Here is a 25,392-nt window from a genome sequence, read left to right as displayed (position 1 = left end):
AAAAGGAAAAAGCACAGATACCTGTGTCTGCTGCACAAGCAAAAAGCAGCAGGTAAATGAAACGAACAAAAAAAGTTTGGTTGTTGGTTTGGTTTTGGGTTTTTTTTAAAGCTATTGAAATTTGCCTTATGCTGTAAGAGGCAGCTGTGGCTCCTCTCAAATTTGTAGTATCTTTAAAATCCCACTTATCAGCAGAGATGTCATGCAGTATAATGAAACCCCCAGCAAACTTTACAATAAAGAATATGCTGAGTCTTCCATATGAACAGATTTAATCCACCACATTCTTTTGCACATTGGACTGTTTCAAAGAATGACTTCCTGGCTGCTTAGGTGTTTTCCCAGTATGTAACTACCTAGTATCTGCTCTGTTGCATGTGGTTTGAGAACCAGCTGCACTCTACAAGGGATAATTCCACTTAAGAGAGCACACATCAAAATTAGTGCTAAGCTCAAGCCAAATACATTGCCACTGTTAACACCGACTCACATCACAGGCAAGCACCAGAAAACAGATGGTATTCAACCAAGATTGCCAAATTTGCTTGAAACCTGGGATTTATGCTGATAATATTAAAAGAAAACCATATAGTAACAGTCTCAGGTAATCAAGTTACCTGGAAATATAGAGAAAATCTACAACAAACTTAGAAAATACACTGTGACAGCAAAAACAGCGCCATTTGCCAGGTTTCAATTACTCAAAAAGAGATAAACTTGAACCCATGGAACTGAGGATTTTGCCATGTGCCAGCCAGATTCCTTGTTACCGCTAAAATTAACTTCTGCCTCTAACAGGGCAAAATTAAACTACTCTACAAGAAACACATTCCTGAAAAATAAAAACATATTTTGAATTCATATAAGAGGCAATTAGTGCAAAAATTCCAGTTTTCCATTTACAAATTTGCTCTTAATGTTAAAGGAGACTGGGCACAGGGATCACTTTTCAGGATAAAGTGTTTCTACTTATTAATACTACACATAGTGGCTGAACATATCTGAACACATATCTGGACATCAGAATAAGAGTAGTTTCTATCCAGCAGCTGAGACACTACTACTACATCTCCACGTATCACTACACATCTCACATCATAAAGCAATTGGAAATTATTTAAATTTCTTGTGAGTCTAACAGCCAAAGCTACTTAAGCTAACATTTTAAGCATCTTCATAAATAATTAGTCTTTGTAGTTGAGGACTGACAGAAGGGTAGAAAAGGGTGAGTGCCATGCATTCCCACTGCGGCAGTTGTTCCTACTTGGCTACAAAACCTACCTGCATGAGTGAGCTGTAAAGACTAAATTTGCATGTCCTGGTTTTCAGAGCTATTCAGCACCTCCAGAAAGCAGGAGCTTTTTTGATTTTTAAAAGAAAACTTTACAACTTGCTGACTGTCTAAGAACACAGCAAACATGACAGATTTCTAAAAGCAAAGGATCTGCCATACAGTTTCCTATTTCTTCACACTGGCGATGAGACGTGTACCTCCTTTTCTCTCCCCTCTGACACTGCAATTAAGTGTCATAAAACCTTAATTTATAATCATGCCAGATACTCTTATGAAATGTTGCTTTGCCCTAGCACCTGCCTCAAGACATTGTCAGAATCCAAGACAATCAGACTGTATCAGGAAAATCCCATACCATGCTTTTAAAGGGGTAAGGAATCGCACTCCCTCAAGTCTTAGTATAGTATTAAATGTGCATGCTATGGATTTCTGAGAAAAAGTAAGACAAATATACCTGTCCGAAGCAATCAAAAGCATTAGATGCAACTAAAAAGACCCAACTTATCCAGCCTCAGCTGTCAAGGGATAAAACATACCCGGCTTAACAGGAAAAACAGAGCTCCGTTTTCAAGACTCCTTCCTGTCAGGCTTGGCTAACATGGGCTTTTAGCTGGTCTGCAGGAAAGACAGATCACTAGGCCCCATATACTTCTGGGAAGAAACTGTGCCATTACATTGCAAAGCGATAGCTTTCCTCCCTTTAACCAGAGAGAACCCAAATCCTGCAGGGCACCCTGGGCATGCTGCTAGCTGGAAAGAGATCCCTTTTCCCTCCCTAGAATCTTCCAAAGCACAACCAGGTAATCCACATGAAAAGGTTCACTGCTTCTCCCTGGCCAAGAGCTTGTGTGTGCTGTGACCAAAACACGCTGAGCCAGGCTAGATGCTGCCATGTCCCCGAGAGAGTGCATGCAGGCTGCAGGACACTGCCACTGGCTCCTGCATACACTAACCCTGAGCACAGGTCTCCACAGCTACATTTGTCTTAGACTGCACCCTGCAAGGAACAGCATTTCAAATCCCCAGGTCTGAGAATCCCAGAATCCCTATTATCCTGGATAATGCAGAGATTTACAACATAAAGCACATTCCAGAACAGCTATTAAAAAATAGAAAATACATCTGCACTTACATATACACATAATCCAAATCGAGAGAGCAAATACTGTCCTTTGTTTTAACTTCTCTCCATTATCCAGACTTGCAACATGATTACACTATGTGCTTCTGCACACAGTGCAACAGGACAACAGTGAAACCACTATTTTTACTTCCTAGTCTTGACCAAAATCTCAGACACTAGTTATCAGAGTCAACATAAGCCAGCTAAGCAGAAGGTAACTACCACATCCAATAACCTTTGTTATCACTTTGCAAATGGATTAAGTGTAAGGGTTTGTTCTGTTTTAAATTAAGTACAGAGTGAATACTTTAGTTTGGTGATGCCAAACAAAGCCATTTTTCTTCACGCTCCTTAAGAGGTAATTAATCCAGAGGCATAAATGATAATTCCTACTCCAGGAAGACCTTCAACTACATGCACTGAAAGAAGTTATATATTTCTCAAAGATGAGAAACTCAGTATCTCTAGAAATCAACTGCATAGCTGTCCTACAGTATCTTTCCTTTAAACTTTTCAAATCACTGCTTACACATTATCTTGGATAAAGAAGGGTTTTAGGAAAGCACTCAGCTACATTCAAGAGAATACTCCATATTTTTAAATATTTTTTACCACCACACACTTATTCTCATCTTGACTGTACAGTTCTTACACACAAAGTTAATGCAGTGAATCAGCAATTATTTTTCTAGTGTCTCTAAGTGTCAAGATTAATTTCACTATCGCTGGTAATAAAATGGTTTCAAATGACATCTTTAATCAGCAAGTAAGAATGCACTCCTCCAATAGAGACAAGCTGTCACAAAAGGTCACCAAAATGTGACAGGATGGAAATTACATTTGTAACTTCAACTGAAATGTTAATTCCTCTTTAAAGTGTTTCCTCAACTACCTTCAGACTTTAAAGTAAGGAGATGCAGCTCTGCAACCAGTAGCATTTGTAAAACTTCTCTATAATCTCATAAGCAAGCAGATATTTATAAGCAAACAAGTATTTTTTTCACTGTTGAACTCTCCACCACATGGTAAATCATCTGGTCTATCAAAAAATTAAAATGAAACACTAGTATGAATAGAAACCATTTCACAACAGCAAGACTGCCTTTTTGCCAAAGAATAGTTTCAAAAAGAGCTCTTTGGTTTAGAGATTCAGCCACATTTGCATCATATTTTCTTTATTATCCAAGAGCTACGTCCCAAATCAATTAAGATTACACTTAAGAAGAAGTCTAATTCAAATCTTTGTCCCTTTAACAGACAAGCTCCATTACAGTTTTTCTTCGCATTGGCTGGTCTTGTGTTTACATTAAACTATAAGGTAAATCCAGATACATGAAAACATATGCAATTGACATTTATTTTGCAATTAAGTGCAGAAATTTAGCTATTCCAGTGCACTCTTGTTTTTAAAAAGAATCTGTTTTGTTAAGCCACCAGCACCTTTTGTACAAATATGATATGGTCTGTATGTGGCATGTAGAACTACGGTCTTATGACTGAAAACACATTTGGAATACACTTCAGCTAAAATATCCCTTCCCCATATAGACTACTCTGTGCCTCTAGAGGGTTCCCTTCAGTCTTATTCTAATCAGAATCAATTCCCGTTTATTAAAACAGGGCTGAATAAAGGACCTTAAATACACTTCCCCTGAAACTGCAAGTACAAAAAGCTGTTTGCTAAATACAAACAACGGATGAGAAAGATCTGATTCAAAATCATGCACTGACATCTCCCTCTCAGCATAACACAGCCTACATGAACACCACTGCAAAAATCTGGTTCAGCCTCTGCAGCTGACTCCCTGCTTTTCATGAACAAGTCCTCTTAGCCACAACACCTTTGTTAGAATTAAGGCTTCTCAATTTTTGCAGGCATAGTAAAAGCCCAAATTCACTGTAACTTAATTGAAGGATTAGTAGGCCATGCAACTCAAGGAAAAAAAAAATTCATAGAACTAACATCCTTTGCAAAGCAAGGCTTTAAAGGTAAGAGGAAAATTTCATAAGGATGAATTCCAGCAACCTAGGCATGTTCTGTAAATGCAATTCCAAAATGTCCTATTGTCTCAAAGACACTTACCTGGAACAAAAGCAGAAGCACACAGCTTCCAAGCTCACACTGTGTGGCATCACTCTTAAAGCAATGCTGTGTGAAGAATCCATTCCTACAGCCTGGCAAAACCGTGTTTATGCTGTCTGGTACCTACTTGCCAGCTGGGGTAAACCATGACACTGAAGTATCATCAAAACATACATATTCTCCCAGTTGTATCTTACAATTAGCCAACAGTATCTGACAATTTACCTTCACTACCAGTTCACCTCTCTTGCATACCTTGATTCTCCTCAAAAGATCAGGGCCTTTTCTCCACAGTTTGAATTGATATTTTGATTCAACAGCAAAACCACGAGATTGGTACAGCTTTCTGAAAGCAAAACTTAAATTTCTGCCTACCTCCTTAATATCACCATTAGTTTGACTTTTTATTATTATTACCGCAACTGTTAGACAAAGAAAGAGGCAACACAGTTATCCCCAGTGGGGTAGGTAAACCACCAGTATCAGATATTCAAGTACCCAGGGCACACGAGGGGTCTTGACATTAAATCTCTAAACCATAAACCAATGTGATTTTATATATAAACTAAAATACAGTAGCTGCAAGGAAGTCGCAAAACTATTGTTTCTTCTGAACTAGCAGTGACAAATTCATTAGCAACATGGAGCAGCGTTCCTAGAAACACACACACTTGTGCTATGCTATTCAAACACGAAGAAACGCTACCCTTTTAGACACCACCTTAAGAATCAAGGTAATAAGAGGCTGATTGTTCCATGTCAGAAAAGCTGAACTAAGAAAATAGGGATTTCTGCAGTTTTTCTAACACACTCCCCCCCCAGTATGTTACAATTCCTCTAGGCCAATAAAAAAGGAGGAACACAAGCGATTCACAGCACACAGATGCTCCTGGGGGAAAACAGCAAACCTGCAGGTATTTCGCCGCAGAACACAAGTAACAAGATTTGTGTTATCAACTGAAAGTCTTCCAAGGATATAAGTCCAAAGGAATTTCTTAAAATGTATTCTATCACGAAGCGTAGTGAAAGAGAGATCAGATAGCCACTGCTTGAAAACAGAAAAGCTTTTAAAGACACCACAAAAGTCACAATGAAACATTGCACTGGTTTTCAAAACATCACATGCATAAACATCATACCCAAGGAGACAGACAGCACATATACTATGACAGACTACATATGACTTCAACAACTTGGATATAGGCCAGTCTAAGTTAAGAGACACTTCCATCTTTTCCCATTAAACTCTTTTCTAAAAGTGTCAGCAAAAATGTCTTTTCTTTTACTTTCTTTTAATTACAGCTCTTCAAATAATCCATTTTCACAAAACCTCACCCAAAGTTTCTGGAATGTTTCTTCTTTCTCTTGTCACATCTGAGAGCCTAATTATCGTTCCTTCTTTCCGTTCAGTTTTGAAACGTAGTCGTCCAGACTCTTCATCGTCATCCTCCTCTTCATCAGATTCTTCTTTTCTTTCTTCTTGAAGTTCCAGAGATGTAATAGCTGCCTGGAACACAAAACAGAGGACATGCAACCTGAAAAATCCACTTTGTTGTGATCAGTGTCAAAACCCAAAGACTTCTTTAAAGGTCCCTTTGAACAAATGTTGCTGGCATTATACATTATTCTCATACTCGGTTAACATTTCAGAGCTTGCTTGTTTGGGGGGGTTTTATAAATATATAGACTGTATAATAAATTACATAGTAAAATTACTGACAAAACCCATTTTTCTGAAATATTTAAGGGAATATGGGAGCTCCAGTTAGAACCACTAGCTGATTAGTATCTACTTTTTGCACAGATAGACACTTTATCACTGAATTGGCTAAGATGCAAACCTGGGATACTACCATGCTCAAGTAATACAAACATTAAATCATTGTTTTTCATTTGTCAACAACTGTCAGTAGTGTGTTGTTAAAATCAACCAAACAGAACAAAAAAAAAAAAATCAACCAACAAAAAACCCCATCTCAGTTTTATTTCTCTAGGTATGTACAGCTGCACTTGTCCTTCTTACACTCCTTGAAAAATTCAGTTTTAATTCAGCAACTGACGATGCAAACGGAGAACAGCATTAGGTAAAATCTGAACACAATAAATTTGTATATTGGAATGCTACTCCCTTGTCCTCATTTACTTTCCAGTTCACTTTATAACAGAGAGAGCAATTATTTTGACGAAACAATGTCCCAATGAAAATGGATCCCTCTCCTTCAAATTAACATAAATTAAAAAAAAAATAAATCAAATTCACTTTCCTGTGCTGGCATGATAAAATTAATGTTCAGGATGTTACACAAGTTATATTTGATTTCTAGAGTTGAAAATTAGAAGCATTCTAATATAATACGGTTTTCCATAAAATATTTGGTTACTGTGTATTTGGTCATTTCTTGTACAAACCCACTTGCTCATTTCTTAGAACCTGCACATGCATTTTAATTCTTTGCAAAGCTAAAAAATACGTCATAACTTTCATGTTGCTTGAGAACAGTTAAAAAAAATATTGGCTGAAATATAACATGCAGGAAATGGTTTAATCTTCTAATAAATCAGACTGGTACAGTAATTTATATAAAAAGGCACAGCAACTATGCCAGTCAGGTGGACAGATACTGTCACAAATCAAGAATTAATGGCAAAATGGTGCGAAAGATCATAAATGTCCTACCCAGGAGCCCAACTTCATCCAAAATCAGAAAGAAACACAGGAAGCAAGACCCAAGACAGGATGGATCTGCAAGACAGCTTCTACATTAAAAGACAGTACACCACATGAACTTGAGCTCAAAGGCACTCTAACTTTGGTCTGGTGAATAAACGATATGTGTATGTTAGCTGCGGGGCTCTAATGGGTTATTGAGCCCAAGTTATTCTCATTTTATCATCTCCATAACTCAAAATGTGTTTTCTCCATGCCAGGCAAACATTCAAGCAAAACATTTCCTAACCTCACAAAAATATTTTAAGATGTACCTAAAGTTTACAAAAAGCTTTAAAGATTATATTTTTAAAACATATTTACTTTTACGTAACTTTATCTTATAAAAAAATGCAGCTAAAAACAACAGACAGGATAGCAGGGGAAAAAAAGAGAAAAGAAAAAAGAACCAAAACAAAACAACAAACCTTCTGAAAGACTGAAAGAAATCCAACCCTCAAAACCAAACCCAAATTGAGCACAACCGGTCTGATTAACATATCCATGTATAATCAAAGCACCTCTGAGAAAAGGCAGTTGTATCTCATGGAACAGAGGAGGGATGTTAGCAAGGAAAGAGACGCTAAGGTGGTTTTAACAAAAACAAACAAAAGCAAGGGAAAAAGACAGGGTTAGCATTTTACTTTCAAAAGAGGGACTCCCAAAAGAGAAAGGTGCAGCAATATCTCTATCAAATCTATGTTTTCAAGTATCATAAACCCCATTAATTTTACTGTCTCAATGCTTGCCTTTAAAAACTTTCAGGTTTGTGAGACATGCTCTCCCACTACACTGAGCCTCCTGCTTTACTTTAGAGCATAAGCCCCTAACACATCCACTCTCTACGGCCATGACCCATAAAAGCTACGTTGGAATTCAGTTTTTATACAAAGACTGGTCTCAACCATGTAACCTCATCTGTGAGTGCAAAACTTACTCATGCAAAGCTCCATATATGGTTCAGACTGCAGAATCAGTACTAGAAAGCTTAATGCATTCTGCATTACCTTGAAAGATTTTACAATGCTATAATGAAATGCTACAAGAAAATACCTGTGGAAACTGTTGCTTTTGGGTAATTATTCATTCTGAAAAAAAAAAAAGTATCCATTCTAAAAATACCTCACCCAAGTTGTAACAGACTACAAGACAACTACTTTCCTATGCAATAATAATAAACATTTCTCAAACTCTTCTAGAGCAGCATTATTCTGTTCTTCAACGTTTCTACTAATTCTGTACTCTTCTAGGTCTAACTCACTCTATTAATCAGTATAATGCTCATGCCACCTATTAACAACCAACAGCTGTACAAGCATTAAATATCAAAGACAAAAAAAATCAAAGGAGCTAATGAAAAAGCAGGCACCAAGGAAAGGCAGTGCTCGGGAATGCTAACTGACCCATGTCCAAGTCTGATTACACGTATTACTGAGGGATTTATATTAGTTGTGATGGAGACACAAGTATGTCTGACAGCCAACCATATGTTCTCCACATATAGCTCCAGGAAAGGTTATCTGAGCTATGTAGGGGCATACACCCTTCCCCCGCAATTTGTTCAATAGTTGTAGCATGCAAGATTTCTTTAGATCATCTTTTCCAACTTGCAGCCTAACAGGATGAGGTGTTATTTCAAGACTACAGTGTATGAATGGATCCTGTGTTTCAAAAGAAATTTATACAGGAAAAGACACAAGTGCAGACACAGAATTCATACACACTTGTACTTACAGGATTCTATTTAATACTTACTAATCATGAATATCTCTTCATATACATAAACAGTCCCTGAAGAGCCACTTGAGGTCACTTTACTGGACTAGCCAGCCAAGGCTTCTTAGCAATTCTCCTCTAAGGGAGCTTAACATTTCCCATTACGACACCTTGCAAAAAGCCATCAAAGAGCTTTGCTGACTCTTCCTTACAATGAAAAATAAGGACCTTTCTTCAATCACAAGGTATGAGTTTTCTGCCATCCTTATTAAATAATTATGGCATAAATCCCATCCACGAACTGGAACTCCCCACGCTGATTTATGATTTGCTGCGGACAAAGAGTAAGTACTCCTGCTCCAAACAGCTTACCAGGCAGTTACAGAACTGATAACAGACACAGCCCAAGAAAAGCAGAAGGAAACACTAGTCTGTATTATAATCGTTGATCTTGGCACAGGATCCTCCTACACATGGGATTGTAAACTGTTCTGGAGAACTTTTTGTCAGATAGCCAAGATGTACAAAACAGGTAAGCACTGTAAAGGCTAAACCAGATTCCTTCCACATGAAACATTACAAAGGTGAAACAAAGAACTTCCATTAACAAGGTAGTGAATAAGCAGTGGAGACTTCTGCCAGAGGCTAACACTGAAGCAGCAGCAACCACTCAATCCTAAGGGATCAAGCATTAAGCAGGTAAGAGGATGTCACCCTATTCCAAGTGCACCTCCATTCATGGCTGAAAAACAGGAATCAAAAACCAAACATTTAAAGCTTGGCCATTTCTGCTTGCACTCGTTTCATCATTTTCTTCCAGGCTAACAGGTAGTGCCTTCAAATTTGAGCAAAAGAACTAAAATGCATAAGTTTTGGCTTAACAGATGGAAAAATTCAACGGACAGGCACATCAGCCTTTTTTCCGCCTCAAGTCTGTATTCTAGCAAAAGAAAAGCAGTACGAAGCATTTCTTTATGAAACATTTTCTTGATTGAAGTCCTCATCATTTCTTATCACCATAACCAAAGACATGATTTAAATTTATACAATGAAAAACATGCTGTCACAGACTTCACAGGAGATTAGTTCCAATATAAAACAGAAATTACGAGTTCTGATTTTATAATGTATATTTTTATAAACGTCTTGCAGAAAATTACTGGTATTATTCCTTGAAAAATATTTAGGACATGATAACTCACATAACTGATGGTTTTGCCACACTTCTTTGCTGCTGAAACTTCTGGGTAGTGGGTTTTGCTTTGTACCTTATGAAGGCAAAAATATTTCCTGAAGCATTGCTACATTTTTCAAGGAAGCTCCAAAGACTGTTATTTATTCAAAATCCAAGATTTAAGCACTGTTTCAAATCAAATATCAAGTGAAAAAGCATGCCTTGAACCTGAGCTGGTCAAAGACACAAAATTCTGCCTCTTTCTCCCACCTGAGTGCCACTCAACAGGTGTCTCACTTTTCTTATTCACCAGTTTCCCCCTGCCATGTTCCAATTCCCCAGCTATCCAGCTTTTCTTGTTTTACGAATTTCCTTCATGCACCATAATAAGAGAGTTTATTTAGGTTTAATGAGGAAAACACTTAAAATACAACACTACCACTCTTCTCTATCAGCTTGCTCTCAGTTATTCAGATGTCAAATTTCAATGAAGAAATAATAATGCCATTTATTTGTAACACATCTATTACAGGTCCATTCTTGTGTTGCATTTTCTACAGAAGAATGCCAACAATTGCCCTCACTTACAAGCAGCGAATGTTATGAGATTTAAGGAGGAGTGCTGTTATATAAAACTAGAATAAAGAACAAAACTCCTTAGAGCTGGAGGCATGCATCTAACCATGTAATACACAAAAGCGCATGCTCCTCAAAGGTTCTCTTCTCTTGGTAGCGTTCTGATTTGGAGATGCAATTGTGAGCTTCCTGACAAATATAAGTAAAATACATAGAAAATAATAAAGGAATAAAAAGGCGGCATTTTGGAAACAAGAAAACTGGCAATCCGCAAGCTACCAGGATAAAGGCAGAAAGTAGAATAACTGAATAACATGGCCAAAACATTCATGTTATATGATTAACAAACTCTCTAGAAGCTCTGTTAACAAAATCAATTAAAAACTTTACTATTAATTTTTTAACAAAAGGAGTTTCATTTTGAATTGGACAAAGACATGACCATTACAAATTCTCTTTAGTTCACACTCTGAAAATGAAGCTGTGCTTTTCTAAAGCAGTAAGTCTGACAGTGAAACCCAACTATATACTTAGAAAAACTTCACACAATGTGCAGTGCATTCTAATCTCATACAAACTGTGGCTGCAGTTAGCACAAACCCATCAGTCTGCTTTTAAAACACCAGAAGGAAAGTGTATGTAATGCAGAAAATGAATAAAAAGTGTTTCACAATTATTTGGAAGGGTAGATTTAATACTTAGTAGGAAATGAACTACATTAAGGTATATTTGGTGTAAGTTGTCAGGCTTGCAACAGCAAAGACTGAACAATGCAGGTAGCCCCTTTGGATGCATCTCTCTACCTACCAAATAATATTACTTTATTACAGCAAGTTTGATACAGCTAGAGTATCACAGCACACCCATTTTCAGAGACTAAAACACTACTGTGTCTTTAAGGAATTAATTTTCTGATGAGTTAAAGCTCCAAAGAGGGAACACACTCTGACTACACTTCTCAGCAGGTAATCCATTCAATCCTATTTAATTAAGAACTGCAAAAAAGAAAGGAATATTAAAGCAGATTCCTGGTGGGGAAAGGAAATAAATCCCACACCAAAAACTCGTGGCAAATTAGTAACGCATATACTACTGATCCAGGCTATAACTAGTTAGCATATATTTGGCAGGTTTTGGAATAAGCTTTGCTCTTACAAATGAGGGAAGTCCTCCTTTCCCTAATCAAACAATAAAGATAAAACTTCACAGAAATTTCAATCCCAACACATCTTTCAAAAAAACAAACTATGCCTTTCTAACATGGAACCTTCCACACTCACACTCCTCCTCAAAACAGGATACCCAAGAACTGTATCTACACTCCCAAGAGCAGCAAATTAACCACCTGGAAAGCAAGGCACCACAGCTATTACCAATTTAACAGACTGTATGCAGTATTACTACCACTGTCCTGCCAAAAGGGCCCCTGAAGTTTCTGATGTTGAAACTACAATTAGATATGGACATTCTGAGCTCTCCCTTATGATTTTGATGCCAAGAGAGAGATGGGATCTGGTCTATCTGATAATACAGATGCAATTCATCTTACATAGAGTAATATCACCAATAACATCAAAGTTGCATCAGTTCTTACCCAGCAATATGGACAATTCTACCAATTCAAATTCTGAAACAATTAGTTATTTTAAGTATCCATTAAACACACAACATACTTCTGATTCATTTGCCATTGCATGGGATTCTTCCAGCTCCTCATCAGCTGTATATTCTTGTTCTTCCATTCCTTGCTCATTATATGACTGCATGTAATCTTCATCCTAAGGCAGTAACACATGCAGATGAAATGACAGAGGCCAACTTTACAGAATCATAAACCCATTAACAAATGGCATCTGTATGCACTGTTACTGATTTCAGAACTGTATCTATCACAACTGTCAATTATAAGTGACATATATAATTATTAAAAAAAGTAACTATAATAGTTTTCATTCAGATTTCAGTGTCAAAGATCCCATTTACTACTGTTTGCTCCATCTACTTCTGTATTCTAGTCCCATTTCTTATAAAATCATGAAGCCAGCACTGCAGTACTTTCTTACCAAAGGAAACGTGCATCAATAGCACATACACATTAACAACAGATGTTATGCCATGAAAAATATAAACATTCTTAAAACATTCTGCACATGCTTACATATGAGAGCAAAACCTTTTAAGTTTGTTTGTATTTGAAAACACCTCACTGATCACGTACAGTTTTAATTAAGATTCAATAATTTCACTACCAATTAAAGTCAGTTCATGTTCTCTAATACACTGTTTAAATTATATTGAATTATGCAGGTGACATTTTCTGAACTACCCTCCAATCTCTTTATTCAGGTTTAGACAGTTCTCAGTTACAAAAAGGATGAACGAGCAGGACATCAATCACTTTGGGATATTAGCACCTTAAAGATGTCTTTAGCAGGTCAATAATCTTTTCACCTTCGAAGGACTTTATCAGATCTTGTCTAAAGCCTGGATAAAAGCTTTTGCATTAAGTACTTCTAACAATTGGCAGTGTATCTGCACCACACAAAGCTGTTTTCTTCCTTAAGGATACAATCCTCAAGGTCATGATTCGAAACTGCCTTCCAGCATGACAAAGGAGCATTACCTACTGCCAAACAAGCTGTCAACACAAACTTTGTCACAGGCTAGATAAAGAAACTGGCAGACAGTGATAATAGGTCTAATTTCCCCCTCCTCTCTAGGGAGATAAACAGATTTCAAATCAGTCTAAAATCCTATGCACGTGAGCCAATGTTATCTTTGAAGATAAAATAGAAAAAAAAAAAAAAACAAACTCACTGGAAATTCATCTAGGGGTTCATTGATTTCAAGGTCTAGCACTTCATCTTCTTCTCCAGGTTCTTCCCCATATTCTATTTGGTCTTCAGTCAGTTCAGGATCATTGCCTTCATAATGTCCTTCCTCTGCATACTCTGAAGCATATACGTCAGATGCTTCAGATTTGTCATAACCAATTTCATCTTCCCCTTGGTCATACTCAGACTCATGTTCTAGTGATGGATCGTTGATGGTCTCAGATAGATCGTATGATGTAAGTATGCCAGATGTAGCATTGAGGCTAACTGTGACACTTTGAGAACTATGGTATAAGGGGGGGAAAATTCAGAGGTTGAAGTGTAACAGTCAACTACTCACAAAGATTTAGCAAAAAAAAAGCCAACAAATACAAATTCTCCAAGTTGGTGGGCAAAATTATACCTCATATGCTATTTGACTCCATGCCATATTCTTATAATGCATACTGTATGCAGCTTATCACCACCTGCAGGCTATTTGACCAGGGGAATCAAACCAACCAGATGGTTTAGCAGGTCAAGCTGGCAAAAGTCCTACTTGGTAACTAAAGCAGACTGGATTCAATTTTAACTCCAAGACTAACAAAAAATACATAAAATTATTATAACTGCATCTGTTATCCCAATTTTTCAGAACACGTTAGTAATTTTTTTAATTAAATATAGTATTTTTCCTTGTTGATTGTCTTAAATTCAAACTTCCATTTTTATGACAGATTTTATGTTCTGCAAAAAATAATGTAAAATACATATAGTCAAGAATTGTCATTTAAATGCCTAAGACTTGTTCTAACTTTGTAACAACACTGGCACAGACACTGTAAAAAAATAAAATCAATACAAACAGTGGCAAGTTTATCATCTGGCGAAAAAGCAAAACTCAGAATTCACTGTTTACAATAACTAGTGCCATCAGTACATACAGGAGCAACCAAACAACTGCAAACTAGCTAGAAAAGAGGGGGGAAAAGCTCTTCTTGATTTGAAGGCTCTGCATACAAGGAAACCCAAAGTTTTTTATTTTTGTTTTTAAATTACATTCTTAATTCACTATTTTCCTGTGATTAGGGGAACAAGATCTAGGCAGCTTTGAACTATTTGCATCTATAAGATGGAGAAAATTTAACACCAAAATGAAGACAATATCCAGGATTATCATTATCCTCCCAACTACAGAGGCATAAATGAGTTTCAATGCAAACAGAGAGTAGAAGGAAAAGGAGTGGAGCAAAGCTTACACTCTGGCAATAAAACTGCTAAAAATGCAAGACTTGTCTACAAGAACATGGTTCCATTGATAAATATTATCACACTTCAGGTACTTTCTCATTGACTCACACAGCCATCCCTGCTGCCTAAGGCTCATAAGGAGGAAATCCAGAGAAGCAGCAGCAAGGAATTGTAACTGGGATTCCCCATTTTGAAGGGAACTGTCCAACCCTCACTCATGCAAGTAAGGTAACAGGTAATGGAAAATTGTCTGAGGTATTTCAACATACCCTCATCAATCCAACACAGGGATAGTAATCCTTATCCCATTCTAGCCAAGAACAGAAAGATCTCAGAGCATATATATATATATATATATATATATATATATATATATTCATAGAACAAGTAAAGGAAAAGCTAACAAAACACACAGGTCATTAAAACCAGCACTGCATCACTTCTGCATCACAAGCATCTTCCTTCCCTTTCAGTCCAACACGAAGAGTAAAAACGTCTAGACACTGATTTTGACTTGCAATGCCCACAATTCAGTTGTGGAGCTGTATCATCACAGAGTATTCACAGGGTAGGATCCTCAGAAAACTTCCATGGAAGTACCTGCTTATGCCGATAAACTGTACAAAATTTTCTGCTGTGTAGTACATATTAAGTTACAAATCAAGCCTTACAAACTATGAAGCTGCCCCCCTCAGGATCTCTAGGAGGCAAGATACATTTTTAAAATTCAGATGGCAGAAAAGGACTTTACAGGAGGAAGAAGCCTACAACAATATCAAGCAAGGCACAGAACGAGAGCTCTGTATGTAGTTATAAATTCTAAATGCACAGATGACAGTTTCTTCTTTAGAAGCATTTTTTATAGAGTTAAGTTGAACAGATTCAAATAAAAATATTTTACTGAAAAGCTAACAATGCTACTGAACACATACATATGTACATCATCAAGTCGCTCACTAAATAAAAAAAGCTATTTTAGTTATATACCAATAACTTCAGTTTAGTAGTTACCAGCTGTCAACAGTAGTGGTCATTAACAACTCTGAGTTATCCAAAGTACAAAATTTAGAAAACAGATACCGAAATTCTTGTTCCTCTTCATTGTCACTTTGCAGAAGATCATCATTCAGCTCTTCATCTGACAAGTCTGACTGATTCTAGGTTTCAGAAAAAGTCAATCATGAACATCAAGGATATAAACTTTCAACTAACTAGGTACCAAAATTACTGACATTTCTGAACATTTAGGTATCTTTTTGTAAAGAACACAACCCAGACTAAAACTATGATGATAAAAATACGCCAACAGAAAACAACAAATATGAAAATAAATATTTGACAGTCTTATTGAAATTTACAAAACTCAAATCTCCCTAGGTATCAACACTTATCATTGATGCATTCCGAAATACAGCCAATGAGGACAAATCACTTAAGAAATGCCAGGAAGAAAGAAAGGTTAGCTTTAGTATGCTGCCTTGTGACCTTGATGCAGCAGACAGGAAAATCTACTATGTTCCTGCAGTTTCTAGACAGCAGAGATACATTTTACTATCATACTTTTTCAGTTGTTTCACTTATTTTTTTTTAGTAATTACCCACTAGGAGGAAGTAACTGCAGTTTCGCTAAGCAACATTATTTCCATTTCTAAATAAGTAGGGGAAGAAAGGTTGTATAAGAGTAGATTTATCTAAAAGTACTGGGATGAGATTAAGTAGAAGCAAGTTTAGCCTAAATAGCCCAGGAAAAACTTCTTGAGAAATCTAATATTACTCCATCATATGAGTCCATACCCACAGACACTGCTCAGAGCCCTGTAGCATGGCAAACTGAAACCAAGAATAGAAAAAACACAAGAACACATACTACATGAGAGAAATCTAGTATTAATGTTTGCACCATTTTGTTTTAATATAAATAAGTAGTTTTATCAACTCACATTTCAACTATGAACACATATGCAATATTAACTGCTTACGTTTTTGATAACTGTGACACACGTGCAACCCCTATCCTCCTGGAATTTTTTTTAAACCAGTACGTGAGGCAAAGGGAATACGTATCTTTATTAGGGATTTCTTGCAAAATAATTTGAAGAAATTATTTTGAATCTGAAACATTCAACGTGTGATTGTAAAAAACAACATCAATTAAAACTCAACTTTTCCTAGATCCCAACCAGAAGGAAGTGCAGCAAGAGGGCCAGGAGACCTCCTTGGATGCATAAGGAGCTGCTGAGGAAAATTCAAATGAAAAAAAGAGGCTTATAATAAGTGGAAGCAAGGACAGGCGGCACGGGAAGAGTACAGGGATGTTTTCCAGGAAGCTAGGGACCAGGTTAGGAAAGCTAAGGCCCAGTTAGAATTAAACTTGGCTAGGGATATTAAGAATAACAGGAAGGGATTCTACAAGTACATAGCAAATAAAAAACAGACTAGGGAGAACTTAGGCCCCCCACAGGAAGCTCTCAGGAGAACTGGCTACACAGGATTTGGAGAAGGCTGAGGTTCTGAATGACTTCTTTGCCTCGGTCTTCACTGGCAAAGGCTCTGACAAAACCACCCAAGTCTTGGAAGGCAGATGCAGGGACTGTGAGAATGAAGACCCTAGGCCCACTGTAGGAGAGGAACTGGCTCGAGACCATCTTAAAAATCTGAACATGCACAAGTCCATGGGACCTGATGAAATCCATCCACAGATCCTGAAGGAGATGGCAAATGAAGTTGCTAAGCCACTGGCCATCATATTTGAAAAATCATGGCAGTCAGGTGAAGTTCCCGATGACTGGAAAAATGGAAATATAACCCCCTATTTCAAGAAGGGGAAAATGAATGACCCGGGGAATTACAGACCAGTCACTCTCACTTCTGTGCCTGCCAAAATCTTGGAGCAGATTCTCCTGGAAGGCATGCTAAGGCACATGAAAAACAACAAGGTGCTTGCTGACAGCCAGCATGGCTTCACTAAGGGGAAATCCTGCCTGACCAATTTGGTGGCCTTCTATGATGGGGCTACAGAACTGATGGACAGGTGTAGAGCAGTTGATGCCATCTACCTGGACTTGTGCAAAGCGTTCAACACTGTCCCACACGACATCCTTGTCTCTAAATAGGAGAGACATCAATTTGATGGATGGACCACTCAGTGGATAAAGAACTGGCTGGATGGCCGCACACAAAGAGTTGTGGTCAATGGCTCAATGTCCGGCTGGAGACCAGTAACGAGCGGTGTCCCTCAGGGATCGGTATTGGGACCGGTCTTGTTCAACATCTTTGTCGGTGACATGGACAATGGGATTGAGTGCGCCCTCAGCAAGTTTGCCGATGACACCAAGCTGTGTGGTTCAGTTGATACGCTGGAGGGAAGGAATGCCATCCAGAGGGACCTTGACACGCTTGTGAGGTGGGCTGATGCCAACCTCATGAAGTTTAACCATGACAAGTGCAAGGTCCTACACCTGGGTCAGAGCAATCCCAGGCACAGCTCCAGGTTCGGCAGAGAAGAGATTCAGAGCAGCCCTGCAAAGAAGGACTTGGGGGTGCTGGTCGACGAGAAAATGAACATAAGCCGGCAGTGTGCGCCTGCAGCCCAGAAAGCCAACCGTATCCTGGGCTGCATCAAAAGGAGCGTGACCAACAGGTCAAAGGAGGTGATCCTGCCCATCTACTCTGCTCTCGTGAGACCTCACTTGGAGTATTGTGTACAGTTCTGGTGTCCTCAACATAAAAAGGACATGGAACTGTTGGAACAAGTCCAGAGAAGGGCCACAAGGATGATCAGGGGACTGGAGCACCTCCCGTATGAAGATATGCTGAGAAAGTTGGGGCTGTTCAGCCTGGAGAAGAGAAGGCTGCGTGGAGACCTCATAGCAGTCTTCCAGTATGTGAAGGGGGCCTATAGGGATGCTGGGAAAGGACTCTTCATTAGGGACTGTAGTTATAGGACATGGGGTAACGGGTTAAACAGGGGAAGTTTAGACTGGATATAAGGAAGAAATTCTTTCCTGTAAGGGTGGTGAGGCACTGCAATGGGATGCCCAGGGAGGCTGTGAATGCTCCATCCCTGGCAGTGTTCAATGCCAGGTTGGACGAAGCCTTGGATGACATGGTTTAATGTGAGGTGTCCCGGCCCATGGCAGGGGGGTTGGAACTAGATCATCTTAAGGTCATTTCCAACCCTAAGTATTCTATGATTCTATGACCTGGGGTTCTTCACAAACCCATTCACCTCCATCTAAACACTGGAAATTACTTTCTAGATTAATTTATTTAGCAGATAAAGTGGAAAAAAAAAGGTGACTAGCCAATTCTGATTTCCCAAACAGAAGTCCTGTCTTCTGTAGGTATCTGGCAAATCCAAACATGCAGTTCATTTCAGAGAGTTCCATTTTGGAAATCGGCACCTGAGTGAGGAGTCTGTAGCAGACGTGAAAGGCTCATTTATGTTCTCCAGTGTTAGCTGCTCCATATTCTTCCCTGACTGTAGAACAGGAAATCTCTGCCTACTTGTCAAAGTAGTAGTGTACTGCATACACTAAGTGGATCTTTAATAGACATCACTGATTGCTTTTTTATTTACTCTCTGGTAAATACCACTGGTACTTTGATAAGTAACTTTTAATAGTCAGGAAACTGGCAGTTGAAGTAAATTGGCTAGAATGCTAATCATTACTCAGGAGGCATAACTAGGGGCAGGAAGGGTTGATTTGGTTGTTCTGGTGTTTTTTTGGCAGAAGGGAGTTTTGTTGGGTTTGGGTGTTTTTTAAATTCATTTGGGGTTTCTCTGATTTGGGGGTTTGTGTTTTTAATTAAGTCAGTATGAACCAATTTTGAGAACCATCTCCTTTTTAAAGTGTGCTACAAGAAGAAATATCTCAGAAAAGAAAGTACAGGTTTTCTAAAACTTGTATTTTAAAAAGCCACACTTGGAGGTACTTCACAAAAGCAAACAGAACTGTGGGTGCAGATCTGGCTACAGGGCAGACCTCAGGTACCTATGGGTGTCAGGCTTGAGGGAGGTGATCATAAGATACATAAGAGGCCATACCAAACAGCTGAAGTTGGCAAGTTGAGTAACATTAGTATTTTAGTATCTGTAACACTTCACTTCGATGCACATCTCTTTCTTACCTTTTTGCCAGTTAGCAAATCCTCTCCAAGCAAGTCATCATCAAGTTCACTGGAAAACATTAACAAATTTCAGAAGCTGAACCTCAGAAAACAGAAACAAACACCATTTAGGGTATACACCTTAAAAAACTAACTTAAGGAGAACTGATACCGAGTCTGCACGAAGCTTTCCTTTACCAAAGCATTTAAGAAGCTGAAAAAGGAGAAACATTTTAAATTAAATAATAGACTGTACATCTTTAGACCATTGCTGTGCAGTTATTTTCATATGCTCTCCTTTCCATGTCCCCCAAAATATAACACAGCGCATAAACCTAGAGAAAGCGCAGGCATTTAAAGCGCACTTAGCCAGGTCCCCACTCTACATCCTTCACTTCAAGACCATGTGGGCATAGTCTCCACAGTGTTGTTTCCCACCTCCTCAGGAAATAAACAAGTGACATCAGTGTCCTGAGGGCAAGACTCAGTGCCCAACAGCACTTCAGCAAGGAGGCACTGGGAGACCAGCCGGTCTGGGAGGTCGTTTAGGCCTAGATCTTCCATAAATGCTCCCTCCACCTCACATTGAGACTGAGGTCAAACAGACATTTGTAGAGTAACAAAATCAAATGCATGCTTTGCCGTCTTTAGAAGTGTGGCTAAGAATTCAAGAAGCATAGAAATAAATGGCTTACAAAACTTCTGCCAACACGTAGCATCTGTCCCATAAATAAGATGCAACACAAGCAACTATAGTCCAAATTAAGCTAAACTTTAGGACAGCTGATTAATCTCATTTTTTTTCTTCAGGGAAAGAATTACCTAGTGACAGGAGTAAAGAGATTCTCCTTTCTATAATAAACACTTACTACTCACAGATGTCTGTGTTAGAACACGCATGTCTTAATACTAAAATGCCAGTGATTTGACATGAGCTGTAATTCAAGAATGAGACTCTACCAGCACCTCAGAAAACAAATAACCCCCTCACCATGCCTTAGATACATCAGAATTAAATACCCAAAAGTGAGAATAGGCTATATGAACAGAACAGGAAAATGGAGAAGAGCTCCTTAGGATGACAAAAGAAATACTTGAAAATGGAGAGGTAATCCCAAGATGTAAATCAGTGCCAAGAGTTATTTTTGCAGATGGTTCCTACACAGATAATGCAGGAACAGATTATATTCAAAATCAGTTCTAAATAGGATGTTATCATGAGTACACAGTATTTGTCCATAGTTGCTGATCTCAAACAGTTCCAGGAATGACTCAACATTAACAAATACCAGTTGCTTTGTCTTCACTGAAATATTAAACAAAAATTGAGACATAAAACATATCATACATTCCAAAGAGCCAAATCACCAGAATTTAAGGTCTTTATTTCAGAGACAGAAAACATAACAGAAATTGGTGCCAAAAAATTTAGAACCAAAACTGTAGCAGGAAAAAAGTCACTAATCTAATCTCTTCAGTAATCTGACAAATGCACAAAAAGGTTTGAAACTATTTCCCAGCACTATGGGCCACCACTGACAGTTTTTAACAAAACTTAGAGAAATTCCAAAAGACAGCAAAACCATGTGTTATAATAGCATTCAATGATGAAAACCAAGCGCAGGTAGTAAGGAATTTAAATCAAAAGAATGGAAAAGGGAAAGATTAAATTATCTAAGCACTAGCACATAAGTGAAGCTCATGACAGAAACAAAAGTCTTTCACAGAATGCCCCTCAAAACCTATTATAATATTCACTGTCGCTCAATTTTTTCATTGATAAATTAGAAGAAAAATTACCATGGTAACTGTTTGAATAAACTAACAGTGAAAAGTCTACACAGTAAAGCAGACCTATTTCAAGCTTCTTTTAAGCTATCCAAATCTCAAGTTATCTATCAGAAAGACAAGGGATCAGTTACCAGATCTGACTATTTTCAAAAAAGAAACAAGATTCAAAAAGATACTAAAATATCTTAGGCTAGCTGAGAAAAACTGACAAACATGAATGTTTGCAATCTGATACCACACGACGCCACATAAACTAAACTGGAATAAAAGTACTTATCTGTGATTGTTCCAAAGGCAACTCACCCTCACTGCCATCAAGACGCAAAGGTCTTTCCAAAAACCACAATACTAGGAAATTAGTGTTCAAATAATCTAAAAGTTCTCGCCACTCTCACAGGAGACAGATCCATTTCCTCCCCTTCCTGAACTCTCAATACTCAACATTCCCCTCACTTAATAAGCTCAGCTTACTAAATGTGGAAGAGAAAGTAACAGGAAAAAAAAAGACAGACAACAAATGTGGAAAGTTTTCTGCCAGTGTAGAGAAACTAACAAACTCAGAGAAGGGTCATAACAAGCGAGTTTCAGCAAAAGTCAACCACTAAATCAGCACTGTCATCTCACAGGATAACACCAGAACCACATCTTTTTCCCAAACCAAATCTTTGGGCTCTGTACAGAGCTAAAGATATAAATTAACAGCCTGTGATAAAGATGTCAGACTGGCCCTTTCTGGCCTCCAATTTCATGAGCATGCCTCATTAAACATGAGCAGTAGCAAGGACACAAGTGTTTCAGGAAAAGAACTCATAAAAAAAAAATGTAATGGGAAAAATTCTCCAAGAACAATGCTACATTTGTATTCTCGAATCACAAGGGTATGTGCTTGGGAAAGGAAAGAGATTTGGAAATTCAAAATTATTTACACATCTTGGAGATAGGGCTCAGTTAAGCAGCAACACAGTAAGAGTTGATGGTTGATCAAGATATATGACCAACAGCATAACCCCTTCACCATTCCCCACAAAATAAATTATTTAGGATGCAAAACAAAGCATGAGGGAGATTTAAAAAAAAAAAAAAGAAAAAAAGGTGTTCATTCAGCCTTTTTACCATCTTCAAGAAACTGTGTCCTATACTAAATTAAGCCAGTAGTTAAAAAAAATTCAAGCAATTACAGCAGGCAACAATATATCCATGTACAGCATTAGTAACTGCCCAGACAACCATAGAACTTAACATTTCCAAAGACAGCTCCCTCTAAAAATAATTACTGTATTTAAAAAATCCAACACATGCAAATAATGTTCTATTAGGTAAAGCTGGAAAAACAAACAAACAAAACCCATAAGAAAAACCCACAACATTTTCTGAAATTACCAGCAAGATGACTTTCTGGATTTATGATACTAAACTGGGAAGAGTGGCTGACACACCAGAGGGCTGTGCTGACATTCAGCGAGACCTGGACAGGTTGGAGAGTTGAGCGGAGAGGAACTTAATGAAATTCAACAAGGGCAAGTGTAGAGTCTTGCATCTGGGGAAGAACAACCCCATGTAGCAGTACAGGTTGGGGGCTGACCTGCTGGACAGTAGTGAAGGGGAAAAGGACCTGGGGGTCCTGGTGGATAGGAGGATGACCATGAGCCAGCAATGCGCCCTTGTGGCCAAGAAGGCCAATGGCACCCTAGGGTGCATTAGAAAGGGTGTGGTTAGTAGGTCAAGAGAGGTCCTCCTCCCCCTCTACTCTGCCTTAGTGAGGCCACATCTGGAATATTGTGTCCAGTTCTGGGACCCACAGTTCAAGAACGGCAGGGAATTGCTTGAGAGAGTCCAGCGCAGAGCTAAAAAGATGATTAAGGGAATGGAACATTTCTCTTATGAGGAGAGACTGAGGGAGCTGGGCCTCTTTAGCTTGGAGAAGACTGAGGGGTGACCTCATCAATGTTTACAAATACATAAAGGGTGAGTGTCAGGATGATGGAGCTAGGTTTTTTTCAGTGATGTCCAGTGATAGGACAAGGGGCAATGGGTGTAAACTGGAGCATAGGAGGTTCCATGTGAACATCAGGAAAAATTTCTTTACTGTGAGAGTGACAGATCACTGGAACAGGTTGCCCAGGGGGATTGTGGAGTCTCCTACGTTGGAGATATTCAAGGCCCTCCTGGAGAAGTTCCTGTGTGATGTACTCTAGGTTACTCTGCTCTTGCAGAAGGGTTGGACTAGATGATCTTTTGAGGTCCCTTCCAACCCTTAGGATTCTGTGATTTCCAGCACTGCACCTTCAAAATTTTACCACTGGCAATAAGATTACAACTTGCAGTACAGCAGCTGTTTGACTCTTCCAAATCTTCTGAAGTGGTAAGAGTAGGACAGCTAAACACAGATGTGGCCAGCCAGCATCTAAAATCCCATCTGTTCATACAATTAAGTTAGTGAAGGCAAAAAGTTCAGAAAATATTCTAATATATTTTGCCTGTAATACTGACTTCAGGAGTTCTGAATACCCAGAGCTGGGGCTGGGAGGCAGCACAGCACAGTGACCCAACCTGAAGTTATTTTAATTACACTCTTACACTGGATCTGTCCCTTGCAGTTCAGCAGCCAGCCCTCAAACAGCTGTCCTGGCTTGAAAGAGAACAGATACCCCTCACCAGTGTACAGCAAAACACCCCGTACACTGAAGCTATTGTCCAAACCCCTTATTCCTTCTTACTCACCCCTTAGAGCAACGAAAACTACCCACTTAATCCAGCAGAAAAGCACAGAAGAGGAAACTAATTCCTCTGGAATGACAATAAATGTAGAGTACCTGATTCAATCCAAGGGCTCAGCTCAGTGAAAACTACTTACAGTAATTTTTTTTTACTATAATCACTGGAACTATTAGAAGAGACAAAAATCTATTTAAATATTTGGGATTTTTTTCCTTTTTACAGTGAAAACCACTGGCAAAGTCTGAAAAACTCTCCCTTTTCCTAAAAGGGAGTGATAATTACAAAAAAGAGGAAAAAAAAAAAAAACACAAAAGACAAACACCAACCAACCACAAAAGTGAAATTTTTTCCCCCAAAAACAGGCAAGTCTAGCCAGCAGCTCAATAGCTTAAGTCCTCCCAGTTAGAGTGCCTTCACATAAAAGAACATGTTCTTATTCTCTCCCAAAATAACTAAGTTCATGCATACTTTAAATCTTTACAGCAGTCATATTTTTCAATAGAAGTCCATACCTGAGTTCCATTACTCTTCCCAAATATAAAAATGAAGTAGAACTTTGAGAATAAGAATTTAAACATCCCATTAAAAATTTAAAAAATTGGACAAATTCAAGTACTAGCAAAAATTTAACTACTTAAACCACTGGGATCTATTAAATATTTAAAAGGAAAACCAAAACAGTAATTGCAAAATTAATTACACACCACAAATACTTTCTATTTATCTGATTTTAAATGGTATCTCCTCATAGCGCTCTTATATTCCTCAAGGCAAGTATATGTTTGGCACAATCTAGCATCAGCTGACATGCATAGATACCAACATCTTCATCAGTTTCTAAATGTGTGCTGCTCTAAATATTAGAATACAAAATGACAGAACAGGAAAACAGCAATGCAATTCAACACACAGAAACTGAATGTGAAAGTATTTTACCTACCTGTCCCAGTCATCATCTCCAGCTCTTCTTCTCCAAGACCTTTCTGCACCAGGCTTATCAAACTGATCAAAGTCATCATCTGCAAAAAAGGTGACTA

General features: G+C 38.3%; 1 protein-coding gene across 6 annotated transcripts in view; it reads right to left on the bottom strand.

Moving 5' to 3' along the window:
• The window catches only part of RBM33 (RNA binding motif protein 33), a 104,996-nt gene that overhangs the window by 69,179 nt on the left and 10,425 nt on the right, over positions 1–25,392 (bottom strand). For all 6 annotated transcript variants that reach the window (XM_061467988.1, XM_061467989.1, XM_061467992.1 and 3 more), the window contains exons 2-7: positions 25,296–25,374; positions 19,868–19,916; positions 15,818–15,894; positions 13,491–13,791; positions 12,347–12,451; positions 5,836–6,007 (exon numbers count right to left, since the gene is read on the bottom strand). In XM_061467988.1, coding sequence (XP_061323972.1) covers positions 5,836–6,007; positions 12,347–12,451; positions 13,491–13,791; positions 15,818–15,894; positions 19,868–19,916; positions 25,296–25,374 — 783 coding nt within the window. The remainder of the gene's footprint in view (positions 1–5,835; positions 6,008–12,346; positions 12,452–13,490; positions 13,792–15,817; positions 15,895–19,867; positions 19,917–25,295; positions 25,375–25,392) is intronic.

This window comes from Pezoporus flaviventris, unplaced genomic scaffold, assembly GCF_033815535.1.
Source record: "Pezoporus flaviventris isolate CSIRO_AGI_PZ_B2104156 unplaced genomic scaffold, CSIRO_AGI_Pfla_v1 ptg000047l, whole genome shotgun sequence".
Classification (NCBI taxonomy): Eukaryota; Metazoa; Chordata; class Aves; order Psittaciformes; family Psittacidae; genus Pezoporus; species Pezoporus flaviventris.
Note: the sequence above shows the minus strand (reverse complement) of the source record. Positions and strands in the feature narration are given on the sequence as shown.